General features: G+C 44.9%; 1 protein-coding gene across 1 annotated transcript in view; it reads right to left on the reverse strand.

Annotated features, from left to right (window-relative positions):
* RFX4 (regulatory factor X4) overlaps nt 1–18,052 on the reverse strand; it is a 501,498-nt gene that overhangs the window by 246,414 nt on the left and 237,032 nt on the right. Inside the window, 1 exon segment of the mRNA XM_029597552.1 lies at nt 5,331–5,425. Coding sequence (XP_029453412.1) covers nt 5,331–5,425 — 95 coding nt within the window.

An 18,052-nucleotide genomic window follows, 5' to 3' on the forward strand; every position in this document is an offset into this window, starting at 1 on the left:
GAAGCCGGTACTCCCCCGAGAGGAGCTCGTAAGAGTCCGGCCGCTGGGACTTAGGAGATTCACCCTGGAAGCCGGTGTCCCCCCAGGAGGAGCCCGTAGGGACCCGGCCGCTGGGACTTAGGCGGGTCTTCAGCGATGAGGTCTTGATGGAGTCCAAGGATGAAAAGCAGAGGGTCGTCGCTCACCAGGCCAGGTCGTGCACCAAGGAATCACTGCCAGCCGATCCGGGGTCAGGAGCCAGAGAGTCACCGAAAGCCGATCCGAGTCAGAAGCCAGAGAGTCACCGAAGCCGATCCGAGTCAAGAGCCAGAGAAACCACCGAAGCCGATCCGAGTCAGGAACCAAGGAAATCTGGAGACGAAGCAGGGACACCGCAACTGGAAGCATGCACAACCTGGGAACCTCGTTGCAAGGCAGGGAACCCCAGGACTGCAGGGCTAATATAGCCCTGCAGCGTCTGACGTCATCCGAGGGAGGAGCAGGACTTTCCCGCGCTGGCCCCTTTAAATTTGCTGCTGAGACGCGCGCGCGCGTCTAAGGGGGCGGGGCCAGCCGCGGCAGGATGCCGACTGCTCCGTCGGAGCAGGAGCGCGGCGCTAGAGGCCCCAGCAGGCTGAGGCAAGGCAGGCACGGACCGGGACCGCGTCGGTGGTGAGTGGCGATCCCGGGGCCGACCCGGAATCGCAACACTATCTACTAGATAAGATCAGGAATTATGACCCTACCCATAATCTGCGGTCAATATCAGCAGCTTTGGCATTGGTCCCAACTAGGCAGGAGGTGTGCAAGGTGATAAATAGGAAAAGGATTTTCAGTACCTTTGGAGGTGAGAATGGAAATGAATTACCTCAGTTTTAGGAAAAGGATAAAGGCCTGGCTTTTTCCATCATAGTTTGGGTCTCTACAAATTTCTTTAAAATGATAGTGGGAGCAAGATGACCGAGAGGCAAAAGGGGTGCTTAAGGAAGACAAGGAAATAGCAGAAAAACTGAATGAATTCTTTGCCTCGTCTTTATGGAGGAGGATGTTGGGAACATTTCCACACTGAAACGTTCTTTAATGCTGAAGATTCTGAGCAACTAAAACAAATATCTATGACAATCAAGGATGTAATAGATCACATTGACAAAATAAGAGAGTAACAAATCACCAGGATGAGATGGCTTCCAACCCAGAGTTCTAAAGGAACTCAAAAAATGAAATTGCTAATCTGTTACTAATAATCTGTAATCTTTCAATTAAAATAGCCATGATTCCTGAAGACTGGACGATGGCCAATGTGACTTTAAAAAGGGCTACAGGAGTGATCCAGAAAATTATTTACCGGTGAGCTTGATGTAGGTTCTAGGCAAAATGGTAGAAGCCATTCTTGAAACTAAATTATTGGCCATAAAAACAGCCATGGCTTAATGGGGAAGAGTCAACATGGTTTTAACAAGGGGAAGTTTTGTCTCACCAATCTATTAGAATTTTTGGAATATGTAAATAAACATATAGATAAAGATAAACCGGCTGATATAATGTATTTGGATTTTCAGAAGAAATTTGACAAAGTCCCCCATAAGAGACTTCTCAAGACATTACAAATTCATGGAGGACGTGTTCTATTGTTGATTGGTAACTGGTTAAAGGCCAGAAACAGAGGGTAGGACTAAATGGTCCATTTTCTAAATAAAGAAAGTTCGTTAGTGGAGTACAATGGGGATTTAATACTGGGAGCCTGTGCTGTTTAACATTCATAAATGATCTGGAAAAGGGAACAATGAACAGGTGATCAGATTTGCAGTTGAGACAAAATTATTCAATTTTGTTAAAACAGCAGAGGACTGCAAGGTACTGCAGAAGGACCATGTGAGACTAGGAGTGTGGGCAACTGAAAGGCAGATGAAATATAGGGGCGGATTTTAAAAGGTTACGCGTGTAACCCTTTTAAAAGCCTCCTGCGTGTGCTGAGCCTATTTTGCATAGGCTTGGCAACGCGTGCAAGCCCCGGGACGCGCGTATGTCCTGGGGCTTGAAAAAATGGGCAGGACGGGGGCGGGGACGGATCCTCCAGGCACAGTGGCAAATGGATCGCGGGCCGGACGTTGCCGGCGTGCGCAACCTACGCCTGCCCAGAGGCAGGCGCAACTTAAAAATTAAAGGTAAGGGGGGGTTTTAGGTAGGGCTGGGGGGCGGGTTAGGTAGGGGAAGGGAGGGGCAGGTGGGGGGGTGGAAGGAAAATTCCCTCCGAGGCCGCTGTACAACAGCAACACAATATACAATCAAAATAAATACATTGTGAAAGGATATACCAGGAGAAAACCCCCAGAAAATCTTAAAGTACCGGCTCCAGAGATTTGGACTGGTTCACCTTAAACCCTATAAGCAGCAGGCAATCCTGGGCCTGGGACGGTTCCCTAAGGAAGGGGAATAACAAGCTGGGCCCAGGAGGGGAGAGGAGACAGCAGAGGAGAGAAGGAAGCCTGGGGAAGGCCATTACTGCTGAACTGTGCGCATGTTTAAAAACTAAGCGCGGGCGTAGATTTCGGAGCGGCCTCGGAGGGAACGGAAGAAGGCTGTGCGGCTCGGCACGTGCTTGCGCGCGCCGACCCTGGATTTTATAACATATGTGCGGCTGCTCGCGCATGTTATAAAATCAGGCGTAGATTTGTGCGCGCCGCGTTGTGCGCACAAATCTACGCCCGCGTGTGGTTTTTAAAATCTGGCCCATAATGTAGAAAAGTTCAAAGTGATGCACACAGGGAAACATAATCCCAGCTATGATATATGATGCTGGGTTCTGTATTGAGAGTCACTACCCAGGAAAAGGTCTATGGAGTCCTTGTGGGCAATACATTGTAATCCTCAGCTCAGTGTGCGGTGGCAGTGAAAAAAAGCAAACAATGTTAGGAATGATCCGAAAAGGAATGGAGAATAAAATGGAAAATATCATAATGCTCTGTATCCATCCATGTGTGTAGTTCTGGCCATCCTATCTCAAGAAAATGTGCAGAGGAGGCTGACAAAAATGATAAAAGGGATGGAACGTCTCTCCTATGATGAGAGGCAGCACAGGCGAGGGCTCTTCAGCTTGGAAAAGAGATGGCTGAGAAGGGACAGGATATAAGTTTATAAAATCAAGCGTGGGTGGAACAGGTAAATAGAGGATGGTTATTTACCCTTTTAAATAATACTAAAACAAGGGGAGATTCCATGAAACTAACAGCCAACAGATTTAAAAGAAATCACAGAAAGTACTTTCTCACTCAGCGCACTATCAAGCTGTAGAATCAGTTGCCAGAGGACATGGTCAAGGCGACGAGCACAGCGGGGTTTAAAAGAGGTTTGGACAAGTTCTTGAAGGAAAAGTCCATAACATGCTATTAGCCAGGTAAAAGACGCTATGTCCTGGGGCCTGAGAGTGAGTGAAAGGAATCAGATCTACTTTATGGAATCTGCCAGGTAGTTGCGACCTTGATTGGTTGCCATTGGAGACAGGATGATGGGCTCGGCGGACCTTGGTCTGACTCAGCATAGCAATTTTAATGTTCTTATGTAGTATTCATGCCTTTTTTTAGTGATTAACTCATTAATATTCCTATTATTTATTTGAATTATTAATGTATATTTTAGGGCTTTTTGTTTCATTTTAGTTATTATTTATAATTGTTATTTTATATACAACAGTTTTATGACTACATTTGTAATTGTATTTTGTGCTATATTTTGTGAATCGTTACGATGGCTTGTCTTAGTGACGGTATATAAAACTTAATAAATAAATAAATAACAGGGTGGAGTGAGAACTACACACTCAATATCAAGAACTGTGAAGGACTTCAAAGAGGCGTGGGATAAACACTGTGGATCCATAAAGTCAAGAGGCTGCCAATGAAGAGTCTGTGACTCGCCAGAATGATGGCTACTGCCTGGAGACAATACCCTTATTCAATAAACATACACATGCTTACTGTGACTCCAACATCGCTCTAAGCTTCAACAGCAAGAGGAAACGTGGAAAAAAGGATTTGCACTCACAAAGAGTGGAGTAGCTGGCTTGTTACGGCAGTTACTACCCCAAACCAAATAAGCCTGATACTTCACTTTCAATGCATATACAGCATAGTTCTCTGCTTCAACGGCAGGGGAGAAGAAAAAACTGATACTACACACATCCAGCAGAGCTCTCTGCTTCAACGGCAGGGGAGAAGAAAAAAGGGTTCGCACTCACAAAGCGGGGAGTAGCTGGCTTGTTACGGCGGTTACTACCCCAAACCAAATGTGCCTGATACTTCACTTTCGATGCATATCCAGCATGGCTCTCTGCTTCAACGGCATGGGAGAAAGGCTGATACATCACGCATTTCCAGCATAGCTCTCTGCTTCAACAGCAGGGGAAAAGAAAAACTGATGCTTCACGCATATCCAGCATAGCTTCAACGGCAGGGGAGAAGAAAAAAGGATTCGCACTCACAAAGCGGGGAGTAGCTGGCTTGTTACGGCGGTTACTACCCCAAACCAAATGTGCCTGATACTTCACTTTCGATGCATATCCAGCATGGCTCTCTGCTTCAACGGCAGGAGAGAAGAAAAACTGATTCTTCACGCATATCCAGCATAGCTCTCTGCTTCAATGGCAGGGGAGAAAAAAAACTGATACTTCACGCATATCCAGCACAGCTCCCTGCTTCAATGGCAGGGGAGAAGAAAAACAACCAATAAGGGCTGTATAACATAGTCTGGGTAAAACAAGCATGGGTGTAGCTTGCTTATTGCGGTGGTTACTACCCCTACTACCCCTAACTAATCAAGCTAGATATTTCACTTGGATGCAGCTCCATCACTGCTCTCTGCGTTAATGGTGGGGGTGGAAGGGAAATAGAACCAAGAGCTAAGAGAAACAGATAAGTATGAGAGAAAAAATGTGTGAGGCTTGCTGGGCAGACTGGATGGGCCGTTTGGTCTTCTTCTGCTGTCATTTCTATGTTTCTATGTTTCTATAATAACGAGAAAGGAGTGTTTGGTAAATGTTATGGCTGTCCATGATCTCAAAAGCCACACTATTAAGCATTCAAAAGGCCATTTATTAAAGGTTGTGAGAACAGTTACACATTTCAAGCCAGATGGTCCCTGACAAGGTCTGTGTTTTGCTGAAGGGCTGTGTCAAGAGGGACATCACAAGATAACAACTTTAAGCCACATCAAAACTTTCACAAGTATACACTTCACGGAGCAGGAATTGTTTATGTGCATCTGTACAGCACTGTGTATACACTGTAGCACTAAATAAATGTTTATTTGTAGTAGTAGTAGTAGTAGTGGTAATAAACTGACTTCTTCTTACTAACCTTCACCACACATCTATCCACCATGGAATCCAACCACTCAATGTATGATTCGATGGGTGACTGCTCCTCCAGGAGGTGATCAAATTCCTGATACACTACAAAAGAAAGAAAAAATAAAAAGATACAGTTGTACCATAGAGCAGCAAAACAGACTAAGATCCCAGAGCAGCATCCCACAAGCAGCATGGTGCAGCACAACTCATACCAAGCACATCTGAGCGATGGTCACAGAGTTGTCTGACACAAGCATTCTTACCAGCTCCACAGATTACCCCAAGGGCATCATATCTGAGCAAGGACTCTCCTTTGGCCATATTTATTCAGGTTTTTTACTTTCTAATACACAGGTACAACAGCAACACAATATACAATCAAAATAAATACATTGTGAAAGGATATACCAGGAGAAAAACCCCTTAAAGTACCAGCTCCAGAGATTTGGACTGGTTCACCTTAAACCCTATAAGCAGCAGGCAGTCCTGGACCTGGGACGGTTCCCTAAGGAAGGGGAATAACAAGCTGGGCCCAGGAGGGGAGAGGAGATACCAGAGGAGAGAAGGAAGCCTGGGGAAGGCCATTACTGCTGAATTGTGAGTTAAATTGTTGTCTTTATTTTGTGAACTGATAAGGTAAGCAGAGCTGCTTTTGTCATTAATAAAGAAGTTTATGAGAGAACAGCCAGAGTCCAGCCTGACTCTGTTCTCTGTCAGTCCAAGACTGCTCATGGTGCCACAACATATAAACAATAAGAATAGAATAAAATTACATAAATAAAACATAATAAAAGTACATGTGTTATGCCAGTAATATCTGCATGATTAAAGAGTCAAAAAATCAGAATGCATCCCATGCAGGATACAACTTATCAACAAGCATTCCCAACCAACCTCATCGCTTCCATCTGGAAGTGATGAGGATGTTGCAGTCGATACCCCTTCTTTTTTTTTAGAGAATTCCCTGCATAGAGGTCGTCCGTCACATGGTCATTGCCGTTACAACCAAAGTCAAGATCCTATGTGGCATCGTCTGAGGACGCCATTTCAGATGCTGACAACATAGCAAGCCCTGGTTTGGCCATGACTCAGGTGAGCCCTTCTATCATTATTAACCTTTTTAATAACCCCCTTATAGAACAGTAAGAAGAGGTGCTAGGTCGGGGTTTATCATTCGTCCCAACTCACAAACATGACCCTTTTACATTTGGATGCAACTTCTTCAAATTTATCCACAAACTTCAAAGGAAACTATATTTTAAGAAAAATCCATCATGTTCTTTCAATCTATCCATTGTGAAGAAGCCATCGAGTTGAGTCCCTTCTGGACCCATGCACCCGATGTTGTACACCTTCCAGCCAAAGGTCTTGAGTGATTGAGAAAACTGAGATATAAAAATAAAAAATGATTTTAACATTTCAAGGAAAGAAAAACAGGAGCTTATTGAACTCCAACACAAAAATGACATCATCATAAAAAAGCTGCTGTTGTGATAGGCCGGTTCGATTATGAAGCTGAAATAAAATGTCAGCTAGAGAATGCTCATTCTTATCAAGCCTTGGACGAGGATCCCACAAGCCACACTCAGGCTCTAATATGCAGCATTGTACACTGTGGATTCATCACTGAAAAGAAATAACTTTTCTCATAAAGGAACATCCTAGGCTACCTGTAATTTACACCTTACCCAAAATACATAAGAGACTACAGCATCCGCCAGGTAGACCCATCGTTTTGGCATAGGATTCCATGCTGGAACCTCTTTTAGGATTGTCTCCTGAAACCTGCTGATAAATCTTATGTGAAAGACAGCACACATATGCTTTGTTTTTAAATACAATACAAATTGATTGTGGATGTCGGGTTAGTGACCTTCGTTATTGAATCATTATACATGGTGATCCGTTAGGATGAAGTTTTGCTTGAGGAGAAGAACGTTTTAGAACGTCCATCACTGCAGAGGATTCCTATGTATGGAGTTTGTCATGGAACTAGCACAAGTGGCTCTCAAAAAGAATTTTTTGCATTCAAGGGCCAATTTTTTCAACAGATACAGGGAATAGCTATAGGGGCTGCCATGGCCACTGAGATTGCCAATATTTATGTCACTGGTTGTTGTGACTGTCCAAATCCGGAAGTGGATCCTTGGGCCGACCGACACGGAAGGACGGTCGGGAGGCAGAACACACACTGGGCAGACGAGGCTTCACCTGGAAACCCGTGACCCCTCCAGAGGAGCTGTGGGAGCCCGGGTTGCTAGGACTTAGGAGTCTTCTCCCTGGAAGTCCGAGGTCCCCCCAGGAGGAGCCCGTAGGGACCCGGACCGCTGGGACTTAGGCGTAGATCTGAAGAAACCCAGGAAAGGAATACGAACCGGAGTCAGGACAGGCAGCAGGCTGGAAGGACAGCATCACGGACCGGAGTCGAGGCAGGCGGCAGGCAGGCAGAAGTCGGAGTCACGGACCGGGATCAAGGCAGGCGGCAGGCAGGCAGAAGTCGGAGTCACGGACCGGGGTCAAGGCAGGCGGCAATCACAAAGACAAGCGGAATTCCAGGAACCGGGCAGCAGGCAGAAATCAAGGTCAGGCAGGCAGAATCCGAAGACAGGCAAGCAGGAATCAGGAACCAGACGAGCAGGACGGCAACTAGCACTCCAAAGGAGAGACCTCGTTGCAAGGCAAGTTGGAAACACTGGAGCCCTGTTTAAATCCCCTACCCGGCGTCTGACGTCACTCGGGGCGTGTCAGCACATCCGGGTGCTGACGGCTCAAAACGCTGTCCCGCGCGCGCGTTCCCCCGTCGAGAGGAGGAGTCTTCGGCGGCGTCTCCCTCGTGGAGACGCCGCTGCCATGCGGCCTGGAAGGCCAAGAATCCGGCGTTTCGCGGCGCGGCAAGCAGAGGTAGGTGCCCGGTCACTAACCTAGTGACCGGGATCGTAACACTGGTTTTGAGACTCGATATATCTATGATAGTGAATGATCTGCAAACTTTTTATTTTTATATCTTTTTATTGAATTTTAAAACATATACAGAAAGTACAACATACAATGTAAACCACCTGTGCTTTGAACAACGTGTTCAGAACCTTATACAGACTATAAGAAATAGTTTGAGAACACGTAACATAGAATAGCCGTATTTGGTAAGTACCCTAATAGTAGGAATGCAAAACTTTTCATGGAAAGACTCTTATCTGTATTCTTTGGCGTATGAATTGAAATATAGGCTTACAACATGAAGCTGGAGAGAAAAAGCACCTAGGTATGATAAGATACGTTTAAGTACGGTGTTTGTACTATGTTTTAACTCCCCCCCCCCCCTCACTTCCCTCCCTTCCATCCGGGGTCAGAAAGAATACTGTAATGCTCTTTACCATCAGAGCAAACAGAGCATTCATAATAATCGTAGCTCGATTTCTAAAGTAGGCATGAACAGTTCCTTTAATTTCCATGGCATGTCCCTCATGTGGTCCTAGAGGTGATTGTTGGGGTTGGGTATATGGCTTGGAAACCGTCCTGCATTTCCTTGGACTGAGTCTGAAGGAACGGGTCCCATACCTCTCTAACTGCCACCCACTGGGACCCTGTAGCTTTCTTAGCTGTTGTACAGTTAAAAGTTGCTAATCAGAGCATCTTATTATCCCAATGCTGAAGCTCGGGAGTCTCTACTGAAAGCCAAACTGACAATATAGTCTGTTTCGCCATCGCTGCTGACTTATCTAAAAAATGTTTTTGAGCCCTTTGGAGTCTCCCCTGTGCTATACTGAAGAGTGGAAATCCCGCCAGGATATCATTACTCCACACCGCCAGTGAATGAAGGGTGAGGTGGCTCTGGCAGGAAGGTTTCAGGGGGAGATTTTGCTGCCTCACCCTGCCTCATTATAGAACAATGTTTTTGTGCACTTGCCTTCCTGCACTTCTAAGCTTCCATCCTAGCTGGAACCTTCTCAAACACCACTCAATGCTATTTATATTACGGGGCCTGCAGCTCAGATGCCCTGAGCATAAATATACAATCAGCAGGGGTATTTCCCTTCTCCTGCAATCCCATTAATAATCCTCAGCAAGGGGGCACAGACTAGAGGGTCCTTCAAAACCAGACAATCCTGTACCTGAATCCCACGCTCAGACCAGACCAGGCCTGGCCACCCCTGGCAGGAAGTGCTTTGCACACTTTAGAGCACTGCTTCCCAAACTTGTCCTGAGGACCCGTAGCCAGTCGGGTTTTCAGGATATCCACAATGAATATGCATGAGATAAATCTGTATATTCTGAGGCTCCATGATATAAAAATATATATATTTTGGGAAGCCAATATTATCAAGAAAAATGCCATCATTCCTAAATTCTCTTCAATGATAATTCATGTTTTTAACCTGCAAGTTATTAAAGTAACTCACCGCAGCCACCCCCAAAGACCATGGTCTGGAAACTAGCTTCCTTGTTTGGGAACAAAAGCCCTTTATGGTGATCACTCACAGGGCTGAAGGTTATGTTTTCGACCTTGCATGACAATAAAAGGTCAAGCATGAAATCAATTTGCTGAAGCAGAAAGTTTTATCAGCTGCCACAGGATAAAAACAGTGGCTGAGCCTCTGATTAGCAGATCTGAAAGGCCTGCAGCCTGAGCTGGGAAAACTTTCAGCGCTTTATTTAAAACAGGATTTTTGTTATTAACTCATCAGTTGTAGAACCATTTAAAAAGTTATTAAAATAGATAAAACTCAAGGAACTGCGGTAAAAGTCGCAAGCTATAAATTCATTACCATGGACACCATGGATAGCAGTTTTTAGGGAGTTTGTCCACAGCTAGCGCACGCGGGTTACTGACCTGAAGATGTGGAATTAGCTAATCACTTCCCAGTATGCAAAGCCATCAGAGGCCTAAACAGCACAGGAAACAACTTTTCAAAATTCAACAGACACTACTCCTCCTTGCACACAGTAAAGGTTTGCCCAATACTGGGGATGATCAAGCACCCACTACACCTCAGAGCTTGCATTTCTGCTAAGGATCACTGCTCTCAGGATACAGAAGGACAGGGAAGAAATGAGCCCTGGGGACACAGCTCAAAATAAACCCAATTTCCCAATAAATCAGCTGGAAATGCATTAAATGTGCACCATTTCCAGGTTCTTTGTGGGAAACCTAAGAGCAGAGAGTGCTATACTGAAGGAGACAGAACACCAGAGTTATTCCTGTGGCAGTAAGAGGGGAGAGCGCTATACTGAAGGAGAGAGAACACCAGAGTTATTCCTGTGGCAGTGAGAGGTGAGAGTGCTATACTGAAGGAGAGAGAACACCAGAGTTATTCCTGTGGCAGTGAGAAGCAACAATACTTGGTGTAACCAAGCTGCAGACCCAGTAGAATTGCAGCTACCTTGAGATCACCACAGAAATTCCAGTTGTACCTCGAGTACTCAATGTTGTTCAGCAATAGCTGCATGTTCTCATACGTTTCTTTCATATGAACGGCATGTCCGACAGGTATTGATGGGTAGATATTGCCGTTATCACAATATCTTCAAACTTAAGATTGATGAATCAATAAACAGTCGCCATTCTGTTGGGTCATGGTCACATCCGAGAGCACAAAACAATCCATTGATGTCACAGCAAAATGTCAGACTGTCTACTTGGTTGAAATATTTTGTCAAGTCTTCATGACTGCTGCGAAATACTGAAATTTTCGTATCAGATGACAAAAGATTCCATCCTTGCAGCCTTGACCCAAGCAGCTCCGCCTGACTCTTTGATATAGCCAAATCTCTGACCAGATCATTCAGTTCTGACTGAGATATTAACTGAGCATTACTGGATGTTGATGGCACAAAGTCAGGATCAGCCACAGCTTCCATCTGCTACGGCTCACAATCTTCGCCTACCTCCTCATCCTCATCACCAAGTGTCCACACCTCTGGTGGTTTTGGAACAGGAAGACTGTCGTCATGTGGCACTGGTCTCATTGCCGATGCAAGGAGAAGGGCAACCAAAATGATAAAGGGAATGGAACAGCTCCCCTATGAGGAAAGACTAAAGAGGTTAGGACTCTTCAGCTTGGAGAAGAGATGGCTGAAGGGAGATATGATAGAGGTGTTTAAAATCATGAGAGGTCTAGAACGGGTTAATGTGAATCAGTTATTTACTCTTTCGGATAATAGAAAGACTAGGGGGCACTCCATGAAGTTGGCATGTGGCACAATTAAAACTAATCGGAGAAAGTTATTTTTCACTCAACGCACAAACTCTGGAATTTGTTGCCAGAGGATGTGGTTAGTGCAGTTAGTGTAGCTGTGTTTAAAAAAGGATTGGATAAGTTCTTGGAGGAGAAGTCTATTACCTGCTATTAATTAAGTTGACTTAGAAAATAGCCACTGCTATTACTAGCAACAGTAGCATGGAATAGACTTCGTTTTTGGGTTCTTGCCAGGTACTTATGGCCTGGATTGGCCACTGTTGGAAACAGGATGCTGGGCTTGATGGACCCTTGGTCTGAACCAGTATAGGCATGTTCTTATGTTCTTTGATGAGAATCCTGACACATTCGTCATGCAGAAGTAATAGTCACTAATATGATCTTTCTGTTCCCTCCATATCATTGGGATGGCAAATGGCATGGATGGTTGCACACCTTTCAGCCAAGCTCGCAGACTACTGGTGCAAGATGCGCAACATATATGAGGAGCCCATGCTCTTTCCTGGTCATGACTCATATGCCTTCTGAATGAGTGCAGTCATACTCCTTTTCTGTGCTTTCAGAATAAACTCACCACAGATGTAACAAAACGTATCACGGCTGTTACGACATTGGCACGGCATTTCATAAAGTATATGACATTAAATCCACAAGCTTTAAACTTAACAATTTTAGCGATATGATTCGCTCATTCACACAGACGTTGCATAGGAGACTACTCATTGCTGCTGCTTATATAAGGCTGCGTCATCATGGAAACAAGTTGGAATTTTGCAGCTGAGCTGGGGCTTGCCCGAGCAAGTTCTGGCATGATCAGGCAGAGTTTCTTGGTGTATTTTTTAAAAAGTTAGTCTCTGTTACATGTTACTTTGCATATGGCCGTCAAAAATACAACATGAATTTTAAAAATCATAAAAACTACTATCCAGCAAGAAAATATATGTACGCGAGATTATGTTTTAAAATTTCACAATTATTGTAACACAAAATTGGCCATTTCTCAAAAACCTTACGTGATGTACAAATTTCAAAGTATTATCTGTTATCAGCATCAAAAAATCTATTTGGAACACCAAAAAGCCTGAAGGAAACAAAAACTTTGTTTACCAGTGTAGTGGTAGTGTGACACTAAGGGGCAGATTTTATAAATCCCTCCGAGGCCGCTCCGAAATCGGAGCGGCCTCGGAGGGAACTTTCCTTCCACCCCCCCGCACCTTCCCTTCCCCTACCTAACCCACCCCCCTGGCCCTATCTAAACCCCCCCCCCTACCTTTGTCGGCAAAGTTACGCCTGCTGGAAGCAGGCGTAACTTTTCACGCGCTGGGCTGGCTGCCGCGCTCCATGTTCTGGTCCGGAGGCCGCAGCCACGCCCCCGGAACACCCCGGGCCGAAACCATGCCTGCGGCGCCGCCCCCAAAATGCCGCATCACTTGCGACACTCCCCCGAAATGGCACGTCACTCCCGGCACGCCCCCGACACGCCCCCCCAACATGCCCCTCCATGCAAGCCCCAGGACTTACGCGCGTCCCGGGGCTTGCGCGCGCCGCCGAGCCTATGCAAAATAGGCTCGGTGTGTGCAGGGGGGGGGTTTGGGGTAGGTTTTCGGGGGGTATGCGCATATCTTACGCGCATACCCCTTTGAAAATCTACCCCTAAGAATGGATGACTGCTAGCACAGACCATTAAAAAGGAGGATGACAAGAAATATTATTGCTCTTTCAACAACAATAAAAGATGAAGGACAGGAAAAAGCTGTCTCCACTGTCAACACACCTTGAAAAAGATTACTAGAAGGAAGAGGTTATTGCCATCACTCTGAAACAACAACAACAAACCAACAAAGGTGGTAAAAATGGGTTAGCGCGAGTAGACACAAAGCAGAGTACAACAAACAGCATAGGAAGAGCAAATTACTACTATCACAATACAACAACAAAACTTCTGGATAGGAAGAGCAGATTACTACTATCACACTGCAACAACAAAACATCTGGTAGAATTAGACCTGTGATGAGGAGACACACAATGTACTAAATGCAAAAAGAACAACAAGCCTTCTCTATATTAAAAACTGAAGAAGTTCTTGAGAAAAACATTGAAGTGTTACCAGCAAAGAGAGAGAAAATACAATGCATGCAGTATTTCAAGATCCATAACCAAAAGAAAAATCTAATTGAGATGAATAACTCTGTCAACAGTGGCACAACTACAAAAAGAAAGAGTGAAGTGAATAACAAATCTCAACTAATATCTTATAAGGAGCCCAGGAAAAGCAATAATCTTAAAGAGAGTACCTGGAAGGCTATGACCACAAATGCTCATAGTTTGGGAAATAAAATCCCAGATCTGCAGGCCCTAATGGCTGAGGCAGAATTGGACATTGTTGCTATCACAGAAACATGGTTCACAGAATCTCATGAATGGGATACAACAATACCAGGCTACAACTTGTTAAGGAAGGACAGAGAGGATAGAAAAGGGGGAGGTGTGGCTCTTTATGTTAGAAACAACATCCAAGCATCTGAGCTACAAGGAAGTTGGGGTAAGGAAGAAGCTCTATGGCTCGACCTAAAAAAAGATGATGGAGCGTCCATTTATATTGGAGTGGTTTACAGGCCTCCAAACCAAAAGGAAGAGCTGGACAGAGATCTGGTTGAAGACATCCATAAGATAGGTAAGAAGGGAGAAGTGGTGATCGTGGGTGACTTTAATATGCCAGATGTAGACTGGAAAATCCCATCTGCAGAAACTAAAAATAGTAGAGCGATAGTGGATGCCATGCAAATATCTTTGTTCAAACAAATGGTGTTGGAACCCACGAGAGAAGGAGCTATACTCGACTTAGTGCTCACTAATGCAGATAATGTCTCAGATGTCCAGGTGGGCGCCCACCTCAGCAGTAGTGATCATCAAACGGTATGGTTTAATATCACTAAAAGAATAGGGAAAAGAACCACAAAGACTCGAGTTTTACAGTTCAAAAACACAGACTTTGAGGAAATGGGGAAGTACCTGGAGGAAGAACTTAAAGGATGGGAGAACGAGAGAGATGTGGATCAACAGTGGACCAATCTAAAAGGAGCAATCACCAAGGCAACTGCTCTATATGTTAGAAATGTAAAGAAAAGCAAAAGAAAATTGAAACCTATCTGGTTCTCAAAGGAGGTGGCTGACAAAATTAAAGCTAAAAGAACAGCATTCAAGAAATATAAAAGATCCCAAAGGGAGGAGCACAAAGATGAATATTTGTATCAACTGAGGGAGACAAAGAAATTAATCAAGTTGGCAAAGAGTCAAGCAGAAGAGAGGATTGCCAAGGAGATAAAAAATGGTGACAAAACATTTTTCAGATACATCAGCGAAAAGAGAAAGGTCCAAAGTGGTATAGTGAAATTGAAAGGTGGTAATGATCAATGTGTGGAGAGAGACGAAGAAATGGCAGAAATATTAAACAAATACTTCAGCTCTGTGTTCACTAAAGAAGACCCTGGAGAAGGACCATCTCTACACAACAAGAAACTGGAGGGAAGTGGAATGGATATAAATCCTTTTACAGTAGAAAATGTGTGGGAAGAGCTAAAGAACCTGAAAGTGGACAAAGCCATGGGGCCTGATGGGATTCATCCAAGGATATTGAGGGAGCTCAGAGATGTTCTGGCAGCTCCGCTGTGTGACCTGTTCAATAGATCCCTAGAAACGGGAGTGGTGCCAAGTGATTGGAGAAGAGCGGTGGTGGTCCCGCTTCACAAGAGTGGGAACAGGGAGGAGGCTGGCAACTACAGACCGGTTAGCCTCACTTCGGTGGTGGGAAAAGTAATGGAGTCACTGCTGAAAGAGAGAATAGTGAACTATCTACAGTCCGGAGAATTGATGGACCAGAGGCAACATGGATTCACCAGGGGAAGATCCTGTCAGACAAATCTGATTAACTTTTTTGACTGGGTAACCAAGGAATTGGATCGAGGAAGAGCGCTTGATATCATATACTTGGATTTCAGCAAAGCTTTTGATACGGTTCCGCACAGGAGACTGGTGAATAAAACGAGAAGCTTAGGAGTGAAGGCCGAGGTGGTGACCTGGATTGCAAATTGGCTGACAGACAGAAGACAATGTGTGATGGTAAATGGAACCTTCTCTGAAGAGAGAGCGGTTTTAAGTGGTGTACTGCAAGGATCGGTGTTGGGACCGGTCCTGTTCAATATCTTTGTGAGCGACATTGCGGACAGGATAGAAGGTAAGGTTTGTCTTTTTGCGGATGACACGAAGATCAGCAACAGAGTGGACACGCTGGAAGGAGTGGAGAGAATGAGACGGGATCTAAGGAAACTGGAAGAGTGGTCGAAGATATGGCAGCTCAGATTCAATGCCAAGAAGTGCAAAGTCATGCATATGGGGAGTGGAAATCCGAATGAACTGTATTCGATGGGGGGGGAAAAGCTGATGTGCACAGGAGAGGGACCTTGGGGTGATAGTGTCTAATGATATGAAGTCTGCGAAACAATGCGACAAGGCGATAGCAAAAGCCAGAAGAATGCTGGGCTGCATAGAGAGAGGAATATCGAGTAAGAAAAGGGAAGTGATTATTCCCTTGTACAGGTCCTTGGTGAGGCCTCACCTGGAGTACTGTGTTCAGTTCTGGAGACCGTATCTACAAAAAGACAAAGACAAGATGGAAGCGGTACAGAGAAGGGCGACCAGGAAGGTGGAGGATCTTCATCGCATGACGTACGAGGAGAGATTGAAGAATCTAAATATGTACACCCTGGAGGAAAGGAGGAGCAGAGGTGATATGATACAGACTTTCAGATACTTGAAAGGTTTTAATGATCCAAAGACAACGACAAACCTGTTCCGTAGGAAAAAAATCAGCAGAACCAGGGGTCACGATTTGAAGCTCCAGGGAGGAAGATTCAGAACCAATGTCAGGAAGTATTTCTTCACGGAGAGGGTGGTGGACGCCTGGAATGCCCTTCCGGAGGATGTGGTGAAGACCAGAACTGTGAAGGACTTCAAAGGGGCGTGGGATAAACACTGTGGATCCATAAAGTCAAGAGGCCGCCAATGAAGAGTGGGTGACTCACCAGAATGACAGCTACTGCCTGGAGACAATACCCTTATTCAATAAACATACACATGCTTACTGTGACTCCAACATCGCTCTAAGCTTCAACAGCAAGAGGAAATGTGGAAAAATGGATTTACACTCACAAAGAGGGGAGTAGCTGGCTTGTTACGGCGGTTACTATCCCAAACCAAATAAGCCTGATACTTCACCTTCAATGCATATACAGCATAGTTCTCTGCTTCAACGACAGGGGAGAAGAAAAAAGGGTTCGCACTCAAAGCGGGGAGTAGCTGGCTTGTTACGGCGGTTACTACCCCAAACCAAATGTGTCTGATACTTCACTTTCGATGCATATCCAGCATGGCTCTCTGCTTCAACGGCATGGGAGAAGACTGATACATCACGCATTTCCAGCATAGCTCCCTGCTTCAACAGCAGGGGAGAAGAAAAACAACCAATAAGGACTGTATAACATAGTCTGGGTAAAACAAATAAGCATGGGTGTAGCTTGCTTATTGTGGCGGTTACTACCCCTACTACCCCTAACTAATCAAGCTAGATATTTCAATGGTGGGGGTGGAAGGTAAATAGAACCAAGAGCTAAGAGAAACAGATAAGTATGAGAGAAAAAATGTGTGAAGCTTGCTGGGCAGACTGGATGGGCCGTTTGGTCTTCTTCTGCCGTCATTTCTATGTTTCTATGTTTCTATGGATAGGAAGAGCAGATTACTACTATCACAATACAACAACAAAACATCTGGATAGGAAGAGCAGATTACTACTGTCACACTGCACCAAGAAAACATCTGGACAGGAAGAACAGATTACTACTGTCACGCTGCAACAAGAAAACATCTGGACAGGAAGAACAGATTACTACTGTCACGCTGCAACAACAAAACATCTGGACAGGAAGAGCAGATTACTACTGTCACGCTGCAACAAGGAAACATCTGGACAGGAAGAACAGATGACTACTGTCACACTGCAACAAGAAAACATCTGGACAGGAAGAGCAGAATACTACTGTCACGCTGCAACCACAAAACATATGGACAGGAAGAGCAGATTACTACCGTCACACTGCAACAAGAAAACATCTGGACAGGAAGAGCAGATTACTACTGTCACGCAACAAGAAAACATCTGGCCAGGAAGAACAGATTACTACTGTCACGCAACAAGAAAACATCTGGCCAGGAAGAACAGATTACTACTGTCACGCTGCAACAAGAAAACATCTGGACAGGAAGAGCAGATTACAACTATCATGCTGCAACAAGAAAACATCTGGACAGGAAGAACAGATTACTACTATCACACTGCACCAAGAAAACATCTGGACAGGAAGAACAGATTACTACTGTCACACTGCACCAAGAAAACATCTGGACAGGAAGAACAGATTACTACTGTCACACTGCAACAAGAAAACATCTGGACAGGAAGAGCAGAATACTACTGTC

This window comes from Rhinatrema bivittatum, chromosome 4 (assembly GCF_901001135.1).
Source record: "Rhinatrema bivittatum chromosome 4, aRhiBiv1.1, whole genome shotgun sequence".
Lineage (NCBI taxonomy): Eukaryota > Metazoa > Chordata > Amphibia > Gymnophiona > Rhinatrematidae > Rhinatrema > Rhinatrema bivittatum.